This window comes from Lactuca serriola, chromosome 7, assembly GCF_051521515.1.
Source record: "Lactuca serriola cultivar US96UC23 chromosome 7, Lser_US96UC23_V15, whole genome shotgun sequence".
Taxonomy (NCBI): Eukaryota; Viridiplantae; Streptophyta; class Magnoliopsida; order Asterales; family Asteraceae; genus Lactuca; species Lactuca serriola.
Window position 1 is genome coordinate 165,940,817 of NC_136414.1, and position 22,364 is coordinate 165,963,180.

Sequence of the window (22,364 nt, forward strand, 5' to 3'; positions counted from 1 at the left end):
TTGGCGGTATTCCAACCCGATGGTTGATTGGACCCAACATGTTGTTATATGTTTATGTGTTTGTACTTTGAGGGATATCACTAAGCGTTGCCTTACAGTTTTGGGTTATATTCCAGGTACTTCGGATGACCGCGGAAAAGAGAAAGCGTGACCGTACACATCCTCTCGTTTATAACTATGATTTTGGGAGACTCTGATGTCCAAAATGTTTTGAAAATTATGTTTGTAAACAATTTGTAAATTTGGGTTGGTTTTAAAAATTTTAAATTTCTTGTGATTTTTTATAGGTGTTACAATATATATATATATATATATATATATATATATATATATATATATATATATATATATGGTTAGGTTCAAATGTTCCTAATATCTATTGTGTATTCGTAAGCACAAATATGGACCAATGGATAGAATAGAATCAATGGTCATGATCTGAGGGTCTATGATATCACAAAAGGGTAACATATACCATATAATCACACAAATTTCAGCATAAGGGCATTTTGGTCAATTAACCTATGTTAAAATAGGAAATTTTCGGATTTTAAGGGATAATTAATTCCCTTATTTAAAAAATTAATTCAAATTTAAAAATCCGATTTTATTCTGTCAGAATGACAGAATGCCAACCATAAACTAGTAAATATATTTTCGATTTTATTTTTGCAGAATATATTTCCAATGCAAATATTTTTGATAATAAACATGATTTAAGTATTCTACTTCTATTTATTATTCATATACATCTAAGTTCGAATGATGGTATATGATTTTATTCTTAATATATATATATATATATATATATATATATATATATATATATATCCGAAATTAAATACAAATTCATACATATTCTTACATAATAACAACCTTATACATTTTAACATAGGTATACATATTCTAACGGAATATCATCAAAAATGAATAAAATACTTAAAAAATAGAATTATAAATATACAATTATTGAACAAATACACTTAATCTTTTTCAGTGGTCCATATAATCTACTTGATTCAGACTATTCTTACGAAAATGTGATGTACTATCGTAAGAATGTAATGCTTCGCAAATATACTTGTTGAACTCGATTCCAAATCTTTATCTAGTATGAACAACATTGAATTCCTTCTCCATGCCATTTTGAAAGAATAAGATGCATTACTCGTTAGTGTTATCAGTTAAGCAAATATATTTGTTGTTAACAAACATTCTTAAAAATATTCTGACAGAATGCATTTATACATTCTATGTTTTAGAATATTTATACATAAAATACATTCTATTAGAATATATTATTTTTCGCCATGTTTTCTTTCTTTTCCATATTAGAATGCAAAAATCTGTTCATTCTATGCGAATATAAATATTACATAAAACATGTATTGCTAGTAATTCACAAAATGCACATCATATGGTTAGATTCTTTTTTAGGCATTTCAACAAACATTTGTTAGGCATTATTATAATACATTCTATAATACCAAAATACACTTTTGCAATGTGAAATTTGGGATTTGCAAAACATGAAAGTTGTCTAAGGAACTTACTAATATGCAAATTTTCAAAACACTAAACTTTTATGATTATTTATAAAACCATTTAATATTAATATTACAACAAAACATTGACTCAATTTACCTCAAAAAAGTAATGGAGATTTGGTGGTTGTGGTTCGAAGGATATTCAATTTTAATAATAAAGTTATTAGTTTATGATTGTAGTGGAAGAATTTGATACTAACCTATCACAAATAGTGCTTCATTACACACTTACAAGCGTCGATACAAATAACATAAAACTAATTCAAGTGACATCACATGTAGAAATGAATTTTGAAATCACTATGAATCGAATTATCAATTGTCAAATATGGACACTGAATTACAGAATTACATAATTAGTGATGTGAATCAAATAAATTAGGATATAAGATATATGAATCGTGAGAAGGGTATATACAAAGAAGATATCAATTTTTATTTAATGAAATTGTAAGAACTGAGGAAAGGAAAAGAAATTTACCTTTGTATTGGAATTGAAACCCCCAATCGATTGAACAAGGTACGATCGTCGTGATTACATGAAGAACGAAAGTCACAAAATATGGGTTAATTATTAGGTTACCTGTATTAGGTTAAGTATGCCTTCTCATGTACTTGTGATTCATGCTCAAAATATGGGCCTATATATTATATATGTAAACTGGACCAAACTTGGATGAGAGTATTTGACGAAGAAGAAAATAATGGGAACACGACGATGGTGTATTTGATGAAGAAGAAAATAATTGATGTTTGTGAGGCGAAAATTTGACGTGTGTTGATGGTGATGAGGATTCGGTGTTTTTGTAGGGTTAAGAAACTAATTCCCGTAATTTAAAAGATATTAAATGTTTTAAATATTTACCATAATTAGATGTAGCCAAGATTACTATTATACCTTTTTTATTATTTATTATTGAATTTACTTTTTTTTAATTCTGATTGGTTGTTAGAGGCACATAATACTTATTGGGAATATAAGAACCTAACTCTCTCTCTCTATGTGTGTGTGTGTGTATATATATATATATATATATATATATATATATATAGGCTTAGGTTATTTTGCTTTTACTAACTATTATGTGCCAGAATGTACAGATCTAAACCAACGGATGAAATTAATCAATAAACATAATTTGAGAGTGTATGATATTACAATGGGATAACATGTACTATATAATCACAAAATTTTTAGCAAAAGGGTATTTTGGACAATTAACTAAAATTATAAAAGGAAATTTTCGGATTTTTAGGGATAATTAATTCTCCTAATTTTAAAATTTTTAATTTTTTTTAATTAATTCAATTTTAATTCTAACGTAATTTGTAAACATAACCGATTTTATTTTGTCAGAATTTTTTTTGTTAGAATGATGCTCTTTCAGAATTTTATTCTTTTAGAATATTATTGAAGAATAACAAAATTTCTTGAATCCGAAGTTGAAAAATAACAACGTTCTAATATATTCTTATACATCCGAACTTAAATACAAATTCATACATATTACAGACTAAAAGTCTTATACATTTTCATATACTTATACATATTCTAAAAGAATATCAACAAAAATGAATAAAATTCTTAAAAAATAACAACATTATTAAAATGTGATTATGATCAAACTTTATTCATTATTCAACATTATTAAAATAACAACATTATTAGGTCTTCAACTCGTTCTTCCAGCCATTCCTATTACAAATACAACAAAAAGTAATAATGGTTAAAAACATGTTACTTGCAATTAACTATCGCTTTATATATTCTGGTAGAATACATTGAATGTGAGAGAATACATAGAATATATTCTGGCAGATCTAAGTTGTGAGAAGAATGAAATTTGAAACCCTAGATTTACCTGCACTCGCTGGCCAAAATCTCAACATTCTATTGTATATTATTCTACCAGAATAATACATTCTTTGTTTAATATTCTAACAAAATAATTCTTTGTTGAATTTGTAATCAAGATACTGAAAAAAAAAAAACAATTATTTGTCATATCATGGAGTTTAATCATTAATAAAAAATTCACAAATAACAAGGAAGACCATCCAACATAAATCATTCTTAAAGAATCATTAAACTAAAAGCACCGTTACAATGTAAAATTCTAACAGAATGTGTATATGATATAGAATGTATATATTCTTGAAACCAACAAACACCTTCTGGTTCCTAAATTGTATGAACAAACACTTTCACTTGTATGTTATGGAATATTAAGATTCTTGAATACTAGAGTGCAATAATATACATATACAATGAAAACAACCAAATCTAAAGAAAATATATGTGAAGTGATTGCTTTTGTTACCTTTGACTTTGGAGACAAACTTTATAGGTTCATATTTTCGTCGAAGACATCATGTATCTTCAGATTGTTAGGTCTTCAAAATTATTCTGCCAATTGATCGGGAAGAGGAACACGATCTGAACAGTCAATCGGATAGCACCGGTGGCGGCTAAGAAATCGCGACCAGTGGATGCTGATCTCCGATGAACATTTCATAAATAAATAAATTGAAGATTATTAACTAATTTCACCAAATTGTGAATAAATAAAATCAATAAATATTACAGATTACTTCCGATGTGAACAATCAATTCTTCTAACTAAATATTTTGTCTTAGTTTTGCACTAAATTCAGTAACCAAAAGTGTTACGCAGAAGTGTTAAATTGTATGTTTAAGAATAAAATACATGAAAAAAAGGAAAACTTATTCAGGTAAAGATAAGATGTTCTTTAAATATTATAGTTCCAATGAGTAATTGTTGCAGACATTTGGGAGTATTAGCAGTAACAGTGTCGAATCAATGAGTTGCTTGCTTCATCTCTTTTTATTCCTTTAGAGCCTGTACCCAAATTTAAACACCACCATCATCCCCAAATTATACCATTTATGCACATCCTTCAAATTCTCCTTCTTCAAGAACTGTTCACCGGAAACCAAGCACCCACCATCAGATCGCTGGATACACCTCCATCTTCCCTTCGACCACCCAAACGCGTTTAACATCAAACACTCAAAACGGGTGTTAGATGCGAGATTCGAATGCGAAAAACCCAATTTGTATAGAGCAAATACCTTGGATGCGAAAAACCCAATTTGAGTTTGGGTGTGAGATAGGTTAATGTCTCTGAAGAGTATCCCAGATAAAAGCCCTACTAACAAACCTTAGAGAATACTCTCGATGAAAAGTTGTTTCATTCATTCGGATGAAAGTATCGGAGGTGGGTATAACAGTGTAGGGCGTTGATTGAGAGGGAGGAGGATGTGTTGGTGTTTGGGTGGTTCAGTTGACAGAATGGGGGGTTTTAGGTTAGGGATGTTGGTTTGTAGGGTTTAACTAATTAAGGAGAGATTAAATGAATTATTTTTTACCATAATTAGATATACTAATTACCATTATACCATTTTTTTTAATTTATTTAATGATTTATTATTTCCTCAATTCTCATTAGTGCATACATGTACATAATAGTTGCTAAAAACATTTAAATCCAGCTCTCTCTCTATTTCTCTCTCTCTCTTTCTCTCTCTCTCCCTCTCTCTCTCTCTCTCTGATTAGTTGAGAATTATTCCCTCATTCTTAACATTTTTCGTTTTGTCAAATGAACTTACCTCTCTCTCTCTCTCTCTCTATATATATATATATATATATATATATATATATATATATATATATAGAGAGAGAGAGAGAGAGAGAGGTAAGTTCATTTGACAAAACGAAAAATGTTAAGAATGAGGGAATAATTCTCAACTAATCATTTATTTTTGTCACAAAACCCTCCATTGTACCAACAGAAAGAGGAAAAGAATATACACGTGTTTTCAAACAAAATATGTTTTTTTAAACTATGTTAATCATTACCTAAATATATACAAAAACATAGTTTTTTTTCGTTTTTTTTTAATATTAAGGAGCTATTTTTATCGAAAAACAATTTTAAATATATCAAAATTATAATTTTTTATTCTCTATAAAGAAAAATTCATATTGACATAGTTTTAAGATAAAATATTTTTTATAGTTTCAATTGTCATTATTCATAACTGAATAAAAATGTATCACATTTGTTTTACAGTACATTCGTTAGTCACTTATAAGTAAAAAATATGTTTAATTTTTTATATATATTTTAAATATAATTCATATATATAAATATATAATGTAGTAAACTTTGTTTCAATGATACTGTGAGTATAACCCCATAAACATTATTTTATTTTAGTTGTTGTATGTTATAAGTTATTTTGTGCTTTTAATTTAACCATTCTTTTGTTGTTATTATTTTCTTTTATTTCTTACACGGTGATTGCATGAAAGATGAGTCATAAAATATTCTTAGTTGAATAGGTGTTCATGTATTTGTTATTCAAATTTCCAAAACCAAATCTATTAAACCGAAAATGATCAAACCAAACTTTATTCGGGTCGGTTTCGGTTGATATTTTGGAAGTCAAAAAACTTACCAATTATAACCATACAGTTATGCCTTCATCATCTATAATAGGATGTAATTTATTTTTAACATTAGTCATATAATAGGGTCTAATTTATTTTTTTATATTAGTCATACGTCTAATTATTAGTAAATCATTATCCCTAATACACACGGCTACGACTTCTTCCTCCTTCGGCGACGACAATCTTCATCCGACAAGCCGCTGCTTCTTCGGCGTTGTAATCTTCAGCCAACAAACAATAAATGATCATCAATTCTTTTTTCCTGTGTATGTGTTTGGTTCTACGTTTGCTTATGATCTCTTCACAACATTTGATCCCTTGGGTACGATTTCATGTTAATTCTAAATATCAAACTTAACAGTGACCACTATGATTATGTCAATTCCGAATACCAAAATAAATATAATAATTCCTTAATTTTAATTAGGGATGTTATTCGTTCAGTTTAATTGGTTATTAGTTTTCGGTTCCATTTAATCGGTTTTTGACTTCCAAAATAATAACCAAAACCAACCAGAATAAAGTTTGGTTTAATTGTTCTCGAGTTAATTGGTTTGGTTTTCAGCTAAAGCTAAATAACAGACGCATGAGCAACTAGTCAATTGAGAATTTTTATGGCTCATCTAACTACAAATCCTAAACCTCTGTCTCACAAAAAGAACAAAAAACTATTTTTTATTTTTATTTTTAGCTTTTTAGCTTATTTTTTGGGTTTAAAAAAATTAGTGTTTGGATTAGCTTATAAGCTTACTTTATCAAAAAATAAACTAATTTTTATAAGTCAAGTGAAAATAATTTTTTTTTCAAATGATTAGCTTATTTGTTTAAATTTACCTATTTACCCTCAAACCTAAATAATTCTTTTTTCCTAACACTACATAATTCTCCTTTTTAGTAATTTTACAAAAATAAACTAATTCAAACATTATTTTTTAAAAAGCTTATTAGCTAATAAGTCATAAGCTAATCAAAACATTTTTTTTATGTTATAAACTCATAAGTTCTTCAGCTTATAAGTTTAAGCCCAAAAAAATAAGATTACGCAAACACCATCTAAGTATCATAATCACGAGGACAAAAATTAAATACTCTTGCATAGTTAAAATTCAATGGACAAAAAATTAAAACCTCTATGAAAATGAAGTATCAAAAATGATTTATGAACAAAAAAGTTAAAAGCGAAAACCCAAAGGTATTCAGTGTTGTTCTTTCTTTTTGAGGCTAATGGTTCAAGTCCTAACGCGGACATTTGTGGATTTAAAAGTAATTTAGGAGTGGATTAAATTTGTTGTTTAAAACAAATACTAATAATGAACATGTGCCTAAAATGAAAATTAAATTGCAGTATAAATATATAAATATAGATGAAGGCATAATTGTCAACTAAGTTTAAAAATAAATGGATTATCAAAAAAATGCTGTGCATTTATCTTCTCCCATTTGTATTTAGGTTGAAGAAATAATAAACAATGAGGAAGCCGTTTATTGCTTTACGATGCACAAACTTAAAATTGAAACGAATGCATCATACGGAAATGTTTTTTACCACCAACATCACATTATATATATATATATATATATATATATATATATATATATATATATATATATATATATATATATATATATATATATATATATATATATATATGGAAAAGTGAACATACCATTAAGGATATATAAGCTTAGGTACCCAAACACATCATAATATATCGTTTTGTTTGATATATTCATTATAATGTTCTTAAACTTCAACCCTTAACTTGATTTACTTTCAAAATTTTCCAAATTTCACTATTATCTTTCTCTTATATCACCTCTATTTGCCGAACATCTACTAGGCTATACATATTGTACTTGAAAATGAAAACTATATAAGAGAAAGATAAATGTGTAATTTATAAAAATCATGAAAGTAAATCAAGTTAGAAGTTAAATTATAAGAACATTGGACAATTAAAATGTATTATATGATACAAAACGACGTAGTATAATGAGTATGGGTACCTAAGCTTATATACCCTTAAGGGTATATTCACTTTTCCCATATATATATATATATATATATATATATATATATATATATATATATATATATATATATATATATATATATATATATATATAAAAGGTTAGATTATTTTGTTTCTTACATTTATTGTGTGCTAAAATGTACCAATAGGAATTGAGTAAATTAGATAATTATTTAATTAAATAAATATAGATATTAAATAATTTCCATAATTATATGTATATTAAATGATATCCATAATTATAATTCTTTTTTTATGGAAACTAATTAAATCCGTCATTAATGTTATCAATAACATTATTTCAGAATGAATTCGCGTCTAGGTTTTTATATATGAGTTCGTATTTTGTTTCAGGACTCACTCACTTAAAATACAATAAATTCGCATGAAATATGAAAAACGATAGTGTATTCTACTAGAATACACTCTCATTGAATACACTTTTATTTTTCTAGATATGAATTCATTCTGAAAGATTATTATTGTTAACATTAATGATGAATTTAATTAGTTTCCATAAAAATGAGTTATAAGTATGGATAAAATTTTATATATATATATATATATATATATATATATATATATATATATATAATACTAAATTCTTATTGGTGCATTCTAGCACACAATAAATATGAGAAACATTTGAACCTACCTCTCTCTCTCTCTATCTCTCTCTCTCTCTCTCTCTATATATATATATATATATATATATATATATATATATATATATATAGGGACCGATTCAAATGAGAACCAAAAAAAGTTAAGAACCGTAAGAACCTCTAACTTTAGATGTTTATAAAGGGTTTAAGGTAACCCTAAACCCTAAACCCGTTACAAACACCCTAAACCTAGTTACTTTAATAAAGACAAAATTACATAAATGGTCATGTGGTTGACAAAATCGACCAATTATGGTCCTTATGACGAATTCTTTACACAGATGGTCTCAATGGTTTCAAAATCTTATAAACACGATTCTTTTGACTAATGGTGTTAACTTTTTCAGTTAAGTCCTATGTGAAATGACATATTTACCCTTCCAACATAAGGACGATTTATGTAATTTGATCATACCACCAGGACCATTTATGTAATTTTCTCTACTATTTATTATTGTTTTTATTTAATTTAATTATATATTTAAGGATTTATATTTTTTAAAGATTTGTTTAAATATATTGTTTAATGTTATATATATATATATATATATATATATATATATATATATATATATATATATATCCTAACATTTTTTTAACGTTTTGCTCAAATTATTTTTTCTAGTCTTTTTGGTGTTTTCTTCAAGTATATTTATTAATGTTTTTTATTTTGGTGTTTTATTGGATTTTTTTCTTTTGTCGTTATGTTCGAATATATTTTTCATCATTTAGTATGTTTATATTTGTTAAAGGATCACATGACTATTGTAATTATAATTCATAATTTAATTTACTTTCAATCATGTTTTATTTTTCTTTTTTCTTTTATTAGGTTTTATAATTATTATTTTTTAATTCAAATATTTAACTATATAAGGTTGTATAATTATTATTTTTCTAAACTTTTTTTATAAATATTAATTATAAAAAAGTGTAAAATATTTGTTAAACGTAAATATGATTAATATTGATTAGGTAGACATAGACTAAGTTGAGACCGACTCACAACATTGCAATAAACGACCAGGTCGTTTCATATTGGATTTAAAGATAATGTTTTCGAGTTATTTATTTATTTATTTATTTTTTGTTTTAGACATTTTGTGTGTTTTTAAGTTATACAGATTTCGATTAGCCTTTGTATAACCAGACATCCGTTTTGAATTATGATTATCATATGTATTCCAATTAGCCTATCTATATTAATCCTATTCATGTTTAACAAACCTTTTTACATTTTTTTTACAAAAAATGTTCATAAAAAACTTTACAAAAATAATACTCATACAACATTTTATGTTTTATATAGTTAAATATATGAATTAAAAAATAATAAGTATATAACCTTATCTATATTTTAAAAAAAAAGACATGATTGTAAGTGAAGTAAGTTATGAATTATGATTATGGTGATTATAAATTCTATAAAAAATATTTAAAAAAAAAACAAAACTTAATAAAAACATTAAAAAATATATTATAACAAAAAGTAAAAGAATTAGAAAAAATTATTCCAATAGAACATCATAAAACATCAATAAATATATTTGACAAAACGTCAAAAAATAAGAAAAAAAATAAAAATTTGAACAAAACGTTAAACAATATTGGCGAAAGAAATATAAAAGAAAAACATTAAACAATATATTCAAAAAAACCTTAAAAATATCTAAATCCTAAAATATATAAATAAATTAAGTAAGAACAATAATAAATAATAAAGAAAATTACATAAATGGTCCCTATGACCGGAACAAATTACATAAATGGTCCCTATGCTGGAAGGACAAATATGTCATTTCATATGTAACTTAACTACAAAAGTTAACGACGTTAGCCTAAAAGGACCGTCTCTGTAAGATTCAGAAACCATAGGGATCGTCTGTGTAAAGAATTCGTCATAAGGACCATAATTTGTCGATTTTGTCAACCACGATGACCATTTATGTAATTTTGTCCTTTAATAAATATATTTTACTTTGATTTAACATTAAAAATCTATATTATATTACTTTAATATCTTTTTAATAATTCAAATAAATGCAAAAATAATATTTTTTTCCTTTATACTTTTTATCAATTAAATTTAATTTAATGGTATTATAGTTTATAAACTTTTTGTCAATTAAATTTTATTTAATGGTTTTAAAGTATATATAGTGATGATGACATTATCAAAATTTATAAGTCAATATTTTGGACATGTTTAATATGTTCTATTTAAAATTTTATATAGTTATTATATGATTTAGAAAATAATAAATATCACTATGATATAAAAAGTATGTTTAATGAAACTTCTTAAAAACTCTAGTTAATTTTTTTATTTTTAAAATAATATAACATTCATTTTCAATAAGGTTGCATTCAAAATAAATCAGTTGTTCATAAACCATTATTCAAAAATCAGAGTTTTAATGAAGACAATGCGGAATCTCGAATCATAAAATTTTTGACGCCTTCACAATCCGACAACTACTTGAAAAATGTTTAATCAACAAATCTAAGCACAAAGTTTAGTGAGTTCTCAAATATCTTATACATCACAACATATAACTATAGCCCTAAAGCTATCAACAATTCTGAATATCGCATACATCACACAAAATAACATCTGTGGGTTTTTAGCAATTTTAGGGACTATTAACATTCCCTGTGGGCTTACAACATGCCCTGTAGATTAACAACACACCTCACAGGTTATCAACAACCCAATTCATATATAATAACAATCAACAGATAAGACCCAAGTGGTCAGCATATACTACCACACAGGCAAGTATAGTGAAAGGACTCACCTTTCAAGTAGCAACTAAACACCACAACTCTCACCCGGCGAAGACTAATCCTACATGGCACCTAACGGCAATAAAGAGTACCTTATCAGTCTACACTTCAAAGCCCTCAAATTGACCACAAGTCAACCCATGCCAAAAGTCAATAGTCAAATTCAAAGTCAACAACATATAATGCCAACTAACCATCCACGTGACCAAACCTTGGTCACGTCTTGAGAGTCCACTCGGTCTGATTCCAACTCGTCTAGACCCAACCTATTCAACCTAGTCAAGGGAAATCATCTGAGTTGACCTTACAACGTGAGCATCCTTCTTTCACGTCGTGAGCCCCAAAAAGCTCAGCAGAAAGGGGGCCATTCAATCCTCATGTTGCAAGACCCTATGTCTCACGTCATGAGCACAATCTGAAGCTAAAAATCAAACACTTAAAGTCCTTAATACATAAGCCTTTTGCTCTAACTTTGTAGAAGGTCTTATACCTCCATAATACACTTAAAAGTCTATGCTTTATGGACATGTATGTCCAATACATGTCTAGATGTCCTTTAGGACCATAAATGTAGAAAATGCCATCCAACTTTCATGCAAAGATTTAAAACCCAGCCATTCATTAGATCTAAACTTCATGACGCCCTAACGACCCTTACAACCCATAAAGTTGTCAACTTTATGGTTTCCATTTATTCAAACTTGCTTAACAAAGAGAGAAGTGGGACAAAACTTAGATCTAGCCATATGCAACCATAAAGGTGGAAGCTTTTACACTTACAAGTGTCCAAATACAATATGAGGTGATGATAATGTTGATTTATTGCAAGCTCCACCAAAAGATAACTTCCTTATTCTTCTTCTCTTCTTCTTCAAGCCAAAAAAAGCTCCAAAAAGCTCAAGAATCAAGCAAGGAATGAAGATTAGGGTTTTCTCAGGTGAAAGGGAGTTAGAGGCTGAAAATAAACCCTAGCAATGACTTAGAGAGGCTTAAATACGAAAGAAACCTTAAAAGATCATGGGCTTGGGCTGCAGTGTTCTCACGTCGTAAGCCTCTATTCCTCACGTCATGAGATCAATCCTGAACTCAATTTACATTTTAACCCATGTCACGTCGTGACCACTCAAAAGGTCACATTGTAAGACTCCATATATTCAAAAAAATTGACATTTTAACTAATTGAAACCCTAAATCGATGCATCCAGGAAAATGCATGTTACATTTTATAAAAAAATTATTCACATTTAGACAATTTTTTTATACATTTAAACATTTAATTTGTTAAATATATTCATATATTACGATTAATCACGTAACCAAAAAATACTTCAATCTACCGCTATAAATAACTTTTTAAAAAACTAACCTACAAACTATCTACAAACTATCTTCTCTTAAAGGAAAGAAAAAAAAAACAGATTATAAAATAGTTGTTTTTCAACATAGCTTAAAGTTACAAATATTTTATACAAATAATATTTCGTATATTTTAATAACATGGTATATGTATTAGGAAACATGAGTCAAAAACAGGCCTCTTTTGGTTCGTTCGCTAGTCGGCATAACAAAAATCAACCCTTCTTGAAACGCCCTACACTTTCTCTCTTCATCATCCTTGTCGGCGATCGTTCCATCCATCTGGGTTTTCCGTACATTCTTGATCTACAACGATGATTTACCTGTTCTTCGCGGTTTTATTCATCGAAATGTTGACGATTCTGTTACTTTTGTTCAAAACCCCACTCCGAAAGCTTTTGATTATCGGGTTAGATCGTGCGAAACGGGGAAGAGCTCCATTGGTTGTAAAATCCGTCGCCGCCACCTTCTTCATCATGATGATGTACAACGTTTACACCGTAATGGAAATCCAGAGGCGCCCCGCCGACGTCAATAATCCCACCGATCAAATCATCCTCGCTTACCACATGCTCGAAGCTGCTCTCATGGGTAATTTCCTTTTCCTGTGTCGTCGTTCCATCCCTTTATGTTCTCAATTTTTCACCCCTTTGGGTGATTTTGTGGATCAATTTTGGCGTTCTTTTAGTTTCAATTGCTTTAAACTATTGTAATTCTCGAGAAAATATATTCGTATCTCACTTAATTTAGAATTAGGTTTCGAAATCAATTGGGGGTGTTTTTATTTGTGGTTTCAAAGTGATCAAATTGGGATAATAGATAAACTTTTGATCGAACTTCTCAAAATGATCAGTACCATGTTCTACAAATAATTAAAAAAGAGTGATTACATTTGCTTTCTTGAAATTCAGTTTTCTTGCAACACATTTATATCGCTTCTCCAAATATTCTGATTACTTTACACTCAAATATCATAATCAAGTTCAAAAATAGTTAAGGGAGTTTACATTTAGCCTTAAAAATTAATCTTGATTCATACATTTTACACACTGCATATCCCAAGTTTTGCATCTAAAAGTTTTTGACTTAATTTGCAAAAGACGTAAATGCCCTTCTATTTTACCTTTTACTTTATACATTCTTGAATGCAGGATTCTCGCTTTTCCTATCACTAATGATAGATCGACTCCACCATTACATTCGTGAGCTTCGAATACTGAGAAAAACAATGGAAACCACAAAGAAGCAAAATCGAGCAGCTGAAGAGTTTAAGAACAAAGGAGCAGATGAAGTCAGACATCTGAATGAAGAAATGATAAGAATGAGGGGAGAAATGAAGAAACTGGAAACGAAATATTCAGCAATGGAAAAAGAAGTGAAATCTGCAGAAGCCAATTCTCTTGCACTTAAGCATCAATCTGAAGGATTCCTTCTTGAATATGATCGCTTGTTGGCTGAAAACCAGAATCTTAGAGATCAACTTCGTGCCATTGATGATAGCTTGTCTCATGCCAATGGAAAGAAGGATACATGAGTTGGAAAAAAGGAGAATATGAATATTATTAATTATTATTATTATGCTGCTTTTTAAGCTTCTTCATGTCATATGCAACAAATTTTCTCCTCTATGTTTGGGTTTTTGTCTTGGTTTTAACAATATTATGATTATTATTATTATTAGGGTTGCATCTACCTTTTCTTTTTGTATTTACCTATTAGTGAAATAAAGATACTTTGACTCTTGTATTGATTTGCTTGTTTTAACTTTTAACTATTTCATTTATGTAAGATAAATATATAGGGGAAATCGAATTATATGTCTTCAAACTACAAATTCCAAATCTTGGCATATTCTCTTGTTTTAAATTAAACAACATAATATAAATTCTACTCATCTCATTCTACTAAACAAGCAACACAACATAAATGGCAGCCTTTATCATAGAAATGACCAAACTACCCTTCGTCATCGTCTTGGTCATATCCATTCTTACATTTTTGAAAGCCGATGAATTAGGCGAGCTCAAACGGTCCTCAATGACGCTTTACTTCCAAGACTATTTTGGTGGAAATAATGCCACCATGAAACCTGTCACGTTCTCTGGCGATGCATGGTCTTTCAAGCAATTTGGGACGATATTTTGTACTGATGATCCAATAACTGTAACAATGGACCAGGGTTCGGCTCAAGTGGGCCGAGCCCAAGGTATCTATGTGACATCTGCGTTGGATGGGTCCAACACACACGTCCTGATATCTGTTGTGTTCACTAATGATGAGTTTGGTGGTAGCACGTTGGAGGTGCAAGGGACTAGCAAGCAGTTTGAGAGGGTGAGAGAGGTGGCGGTGGTTGGTGGTACTGGAAGATTTCGGTTGGCTAGAGGTTATGTCACTTTTGAGACTGTTCATATTGATTTGTCATTATCGTACTCGATCATTGAGGGCAATTTTACTATTTGGCATTACTAAAGGAATGTGGATTTTCTTTATAAAAGTGGTCTTAAGAAGATAAAATTGTGTCGAATTGATGGAAGACACTAAGAAATTTCTTCAAATATGGTATTGGGATGTTTGTAAAATTGTGTCGAATTGATGGGCTTTTTGGACTTTCGTAATGTAGGATTAATTGGGTTGGTTGATTTTACAATTTAATATTGTTTTTTTTTTCTAGTATTGTGATAGACTTGATAAAATTTGTTGTTCAAAAAAAGGGATTGGAATATGCTAAAAGATTACCAATAAACTTCCGATTACGTGTTTTTGATCTAATAATAACGTGTTCTAGTGACCTTAATAAATCTTGATATTGATTTACAAAAAGTACATTTTTTAAAGGACAATATAAAAATGGGCAATTTTCGCTTTTGACCCACGAGAAAAATGCCAAAAGACTTCACATCCAATTTGCTAACTCTTTAATCAATTTTGTGTAGTTGCCATCTCTTTAACTCTTATGGGTCTATCTTGGACCCCGTTCTATGATTGCAATATTTCATGTTATGGTAAACAAACAAATAAATATCAATTTATAGAACTCACAGCATTGATAACACTTTTTAAACGACATGCTAACTTAAGATTAAAGCATGTAGGATTCAAACTTATGATTTATTTTATTTTGGATTGTTTTGGGTGTACATACTAGAGGTTATTAATGAGACTTATTTGTTTTACCACTTCTGGAGGCATTTAGTTACACACCATTCCAATGAGATTTTTAGGGTTTGTAGTTGTTATAAGGAATAATGATTTAAAAGAGTAGTGTAGTTTCGATTTGTACACATTTGCTCATTGAATTTTTTTTCGTACACATTTATCTCTTCAACTAATTTAAAATGTATACATTTAGTCCTTATGATCCGTTACTCTAGGTAAGCCGGAAAATATGACTTAATAGGATAATATATTTCTCGCTTTGTACACATTTAGTCTTTAATATTTTTTTGTACATTTAGTCCTTCATATTTTTTGTGTTGCAAAATAAGTTATTGTTGTTTTTGTACATATTTAATACTTATGATCGGGTTCTTTAGTTTTTTCACACAACATCTTACATGTGACAATCATTATTAAAGTGTTCGGGGTTGTAGATGCTTATGACCACCGCGGTCTTGGATGCTTGGTTGCTTATGTGTTGTGGTTTGACTTAAGTCTTATATTCTGAACATCATAACTTCCTCATACGTTCTCAGATTTTAATGATCTTTATATCCACACGTTCGTATTTGAGTCCACTACAATTTTCTTTTATATTACTCCCATTAAAATGTAATATATTTGTACTTATGATTTCATAAAAAATGGTTCATACACACAATCATAAAGAACGCATGGATATAAAGACCGTAAGTAAAAATATGTTACTTTTTAACGAGAGTAAGCTAAATGAAAGTTGTAGTAGGCTCAAATACAAACGGATGAATATAAAGATCGTTAAAATCCGAGATTGTATGAAGAAGTTACAACATTCAAAACTGAGAGAACAAAATAGATCTGATGCACAGGGACAAGGTTTGAGAACTCAAACCTTGAGTGAATGCTTAAGACCAATGTTTGCTTGCTAATAAATGTTCTAGTCAAGTCTAGAAAGATCAGTCAAGTCTTAGTAAATATATTTAACAAATGATCAAGTCATAAATGAAGAATAAGAATAAATGATCAAGGTAAAGTTAATAAATGAAGAACAAGAAAAATGTTTGAAAAGAATTTGTAATAACTTAGTAAATGACAAAAGTTGAGTGAATGATCCGTCTCATAGTATTGCTTTGAAAGCTCCTTTAAATAGGAGTAAGTGAAACATAATACAAACCACTAAACATACATAGGACCGGATAAAAGGAACAATTCTTACATTCTAATTGTCCAAGTTGACTAACATACTAAGTCCTATGAAATGTCTAATCATGCTACGAGACAAAAGTAATTAATGCAGAAAGAGACAAAACATCTTCTCCGGATCACCACACATTCCGGACATGAAGTCCATTCTGGAATGTCTTCACTCCTGAGCTTCTGATCAACTTCTCTCCACTTCGGAACTTGGCACTGACTTCAAAATAATCACCTTGAATTAGGATTGCTAGAGGTTCACTTTTAGGTTCCAACAAAAACACAGGACCTAAACCAAACCATAAGACCTAAACAACCAAACAACCGATGCGACGGTAGCTATAAGTATCAACAACCCCTAACACCTTATTAATGATTGTCCTACGTAGGATATCGTGAGAATAACCTAAGGAAACTAGTAATAAGTACTAAATGTGTTCAAAAACAAAAATTACTTATTTTGCAACAAAAAAATATATGTTGACTAAATGTATAAAAATATTAAGGAATAAATGTGTATAAAATGAGAAATATATTACATTATTAAGGCATTTTTTCTGGCTTATCTAAAGTAGTCAGTCATAATGTAGCACATGGTTCTTGGTATGTATTCTGTTATTAAATCTTCATTTATTTTTGCATTTTTGGCCTTGGACTCGGCGAGTCGAAGGACTGACTCGCCGAGTAGAAGCGGGATGAGGCGCGGGGTTTAAGCTGCGGACTCGGCGAGTCGAGTCCTGGACTCGGCAAGTAGCCGCTGTTTGGACAAAAACCCTAATCCAAGGGTTTGCACCCTATTTAAACGACCTTATGCAGCCTCCTTTCCCCCTTTATGCTCCCAAAACACTCCTCATAGCAAACCCTAGCCGTTTTTGAGAAGATCTAAGGCTTTTAGAGTGATTCTTGTGATTTTTGACCTCAAGGAAGAAGGAAGAGCATAGAAGGGTCAAGAAGGGACTGAAGGATTCGAGTTTGGTTCATCATTTGCAGTCTTTGGAAGGTATAAAGTCTGAACCTTGCTCATTCATTTGTTAGATCCCTCTTTGAGGTGATTTAGGGCTTTTATAAGCCATTTTTGGTGGCCAACCATGTTTGCAAACATGGTTGGGGGTTTGGGCTTCTGTATCGTGTCATTTTATGAGCCACAAGTCAGATCTAGGTTGCTTTTTGCACCAAGGAAGGCCCCATGAAACAAAAGAACCATTTTAGAGCCTTTTAAGCTCTAATGTCCCATGCATGCACGTAAAGTTTGTAACTTTACGTGCTAGATCGAGTTTAGGGGCCTGGATCTATCATTTGGTTAAGTGTTGTACATCAGAAATCGAAGTTCTTAGTAAGGGATGTGATAGACTCGGCGAGTCTATTCCTGGACTCGGTGAGTCCAAGGGTTTTGGTCCCATATCAGTGAGGGTCTTAAGGGCCAGTTGAGTGTGGAAGGGTTTTAGGAGTCCCGGGGAGTGACCCAACGTTCTGGACTAAGCAAAGTGTTCTGGGAATTCATGGCACTCGGTGAGTGCATGAGCGGACTCAGCGAGTCCAAGACAACCTTCATGATACTCAGCGAGTTGTTCATCAACTCGGCGAGTCGAGGACAGAACGTGTTCATAGGATAAAGAGTAACCTGACGAGTTGTTCATACAACTCGGCGAGTCAGGACAGGACATGAGTATCAGTTGATGATGAACTTGACGAGTTGTTCATACAACTCGGCGAGTCGGATGTGGATTCAGTCGATGTTCTTTTAAAAGGAAAACTCGTCGAGTCGTCGCCTAACTCGACGAGTAGAGACGGGTATGAGGTCTGATGGAAGGATAGGGACTCGGCGAGTCAGGTCAACTGGAAGTTGACTTTGACTTTGACTTGGTCAAGGGGTAAAATGGTCATTTTACCCTAAGGTTAGATGTCAGTTTCTGACTAAGTGTTTTGTGGGAATTATAGTCGGAGGATTTCCGGAGCCGCAGCGGCAGCAGTCAGAGGATTCCCGCACAGTTCAGCAGCTACGAGGTGAGTTACCTTCCAGTAGGGGTGGGTCTAAGGCCACAATGCCGGCCGACCATTGGGGAGTATTTAGAAGATAATTGTCTTTGTGATGATTTTATCTTGGCCTGGTATGCGTTTGGTTAACAGTTATATCTGTATGATATGTTACATGATAGGGATAGTTTCCCTGATAGTGGTCCTTAGGACCAAGGGGTAGGTTAGTACCCGGATATGTCTGAATGTGTGCTTATATATTGATATTGTATTACTAGTGGTAGGGGGTGGAATAGTCCCCAGTTACCGGTTGAAAGATACCGATGACGGTTACCGGTTGAAAGATACCGATGATGATTACCGGTTGAAAGATACCGATGATATTGTAGGATATGTGGTATGATGGGGGAACTCACTAATCTTTGTGCTTACGGTTTCAATTTTTGGTTGTAGGTACCTCTTCATCCAAGGGGAAGGAGCCGGCGGCGTAGCATGGCATCACACACACTCACATATGATTTCCGCACGGTGTTTTCTGGGATTGTACTCTGATATGACATTTGTTCATGGTTGTGGGTTTCAGATATGATAATTGGTTTTGAGATGATGTGTTTATACAATATTTTCTAATGAATGTTTTATGAATTAATTAATCAAAAATGAAATTTTTAGGCTTGAATTTTGGGATGTTACAAGTTGGTATCAGAGCCCTGGTTTGAGGGATTCGGACACGCCCTCGGGGGTGTCTGGACTCAAAATGAAGGGCTAAAAGATTTTTTTTTCAATAAAATGGTTTTCTAAAAATCTAAGCGAAAGGATTTTACGAAAGACAAGGTGTGTGATGCATTCGACCGGCCGGGCTCAAGTAAGTTTTCCCCAAGATACCCATACATGTTATGTTATGCTATATGGCTTGATTCAGAATTGCATGCTACAATAGGACTAAGGATCTAGGAAGATGCCTTGTGTACCTGATATATGATTCTGATAATCGCATGCTAGTTAGGGCCAAGGATCTAGGAGGATGCCTTATATGCCTATTGTATGAGCTGTATGCTAGGGCTGTTTAGTCAGCAGTAGGATGGCCTGTATAGGTTATGCCTGATTTGGTTACTCGATGCACGAATGCTGCTTGCTTTGTGCTATGGGGGTTCTGGATATTTCCAACTAACTAAGGAGCGGATATGTAACAGTACCTGCAAGTTAGTTAGGGGGGAATGGTAGGGGCTCCTGTGCAGCTGATGGAGAAGAGTAGGTCGGAGAGTGCCCTAGGGAAGCCTAGGATGAGGTTAGTGGAAAGGGGTATCGGTAAAGGGACCTGGTGAAGTTGAAGCAATCCTTGAGGAAAGCATGGGTAGATGTGGAAGGTAGTACGGGCTCGTACTACTGAAAGCAGATGACTCGTACTCAAATCAAGGAGGGCCTAGACAAAATCGGGAACCTTGGGAAGTGTGTTAGATCTCTCGAGTATATGTATGATCCTGACCTTTATGTGTGTATTTTCAGTATGGTGACCACACGACTTGGAGCAGGAGGTTCCGGATCAGGATCAGGATCGGGCTCGGGTTCGGGATCCAAGCAGGTTGATGACGGGCTACACAAGTTCATCGAGTCTGAGATCACGAGAGGCATCCTTGAGTGGACCCCTATCATCTTCGGGTCGATCAAGGAGGGGATTGTTGAGCTGATGGAGGATCGTCTCCGATCATTCAGGAGTGATATGGCATCTAGCCAGATGGGTACGTGCACACTGTCCTTTAAGGACTTTCGTGGGAGTGGTGCGCCGGATTTCCATGGGGTGAAAGACCCCATTGCTGTTAGGAGATGGATCGCAGACATTGAGTCTGCGTAGCTAACGAGCTTCTGCCCAGAGGGGTCGAAGGTGAGATATGTAGCAGGATGCTTGCAAGACAGGGCTAGAGATTGGTGGGAATCTGTTAGTGACTCATTGGGAGCCTCGACTGTCGAGGCTATGACTTGGTCGGATTTTGTGACCAGATTCAGGGCGTAGTTTGCGCCAGTTGTGGAGCTTCAGCGGCTGGCCAGGGAGTTTTTGGATATGAGGCAGACTATGGAGACTGTGGCGGAGATCACCGCCAAGTTCTGGGAGAGGGCATTGCTGGTGCCCCAGTATGCGGGTGATGAGGATATGAAGAGGACCCGCTACCATGACATGCTACGAGCTGACATTCGGGAGCATGTTAGTTTTTCGGCTTGCCCTATCTTGGATGCCATGATTGCCAGGGCTAGGGAGAGGGAGATTGATCTGGAGCACGTCCAGAAGAGGAAGGCAGTGGAGGGGCTGACGACTGGGGCTTCGAGGAAAAAGCCCAAGGGATCTGATGGTAGGCCGAAAGGCCAGGCAGGATAGGACCGCTGTGAGTAATGCGGTCGGTCACACGAGGGAGCTTGTTGCACTAGGTCGGGTTCGGGATGCTATAAGTGTGGCAAGGTGGGGCATTTTGGCAGGGATTGTACTGCCCCCGCCTATGCAGTACAGATGACAGACCTGATTTGCTTCCATTGCAATCAGAGGGGCCACAAAAGGGCCAATTGCCCGAGATTGACAACAGCGTCAGCAGCAGTGCCAGCGGCAGCACCGGTCTCAGCGACGACGTGGGTTACAGATGGCCGGAAGGTCAAGACAGAGGTTCCAGTGGTGCGGAGCCGATCATTTCAGCTGAAAGCCGAGGAGGCACGTGCTGCACCTGATGTGGTGACGGGTATGATTCTTTCCCTCTGATCTCTTTTTGTTGTGATTGTGTTATTGATATGTGCTTTGTTTAGGATCGTTCGATGTGAACGACATCCCAGTTCTGGTGTTGTTTGACTCGAGCGCTACCCGATCATTTGTGTCTCTTGCGCTTAGCAAGAGATTTTCCGAGTCTTCGGGCATGTTGGATTGCCCTCTAGAGGTAGAGATTACAGACGACCGTTCGGTGCGGGCATCAACAGTATTTCGAGATTGTGTGCTGAGGTTATTTGAGGAGCGATACTTGGTAGACTTGGTTCCCATTCCATTGCGTGGGAGCAAGGTGATTATAGGCATGGATTGGCTCAGCCCTAATGGGGCAGTGATCGACTGTGCGCAGCAGTTGGTGTGGGTCAGGACCCCAAGTGGGGGAGAGTTGGTGATTCAGGGCGAGAGGCCACAGCGAGGACCAGCTTTATGTTCAGCAGCGAGAGCTAGGTGCT

The 22,364-nt window shown here is 32.7% G+C and overlaps 2 protein-coding genes across 2 annotated transcripts; both read left to right on the forward strand.

Moving 5' to 3' along the window:
- Positions 1–13,039: 13,039 nt before the first annotated feature.
- On the forward strand, positions 13,040–14,616 carry LOC145063126 (uncharacterized). The gene is made up of 2 exons (XM_079010720.1): positions 13,040–13,457; positions 14,018–14,616. Exons 1-2 carry the CDS (start codon positions 13,181–13,183, stop codon positions 14,398–14,400), a joined length of 660 nt encoding a protein of 219 aa, XP_078866846.1. The 5' UTR covers positions 13,040–13,180; the 3' UTR covers positions 14,401–14,616.
- A 176-nt stretch (positions 14,617–14,792) lies between these two features.
- Positions 14,793–15,335, forward strand: LOC145064519 (dirigent protein 22-like). The gene has a single exon (XM_079011956.1). The coding sequence runs from the start codon at positions 14,793–14,795 to the stop codon at positions 15,333–15,335; it is 543 nt and encodes a 180-aa protein (XP_078868082.1).
- Positions 15,336–22,364: the final 7,029 nt, after the last annotated feature.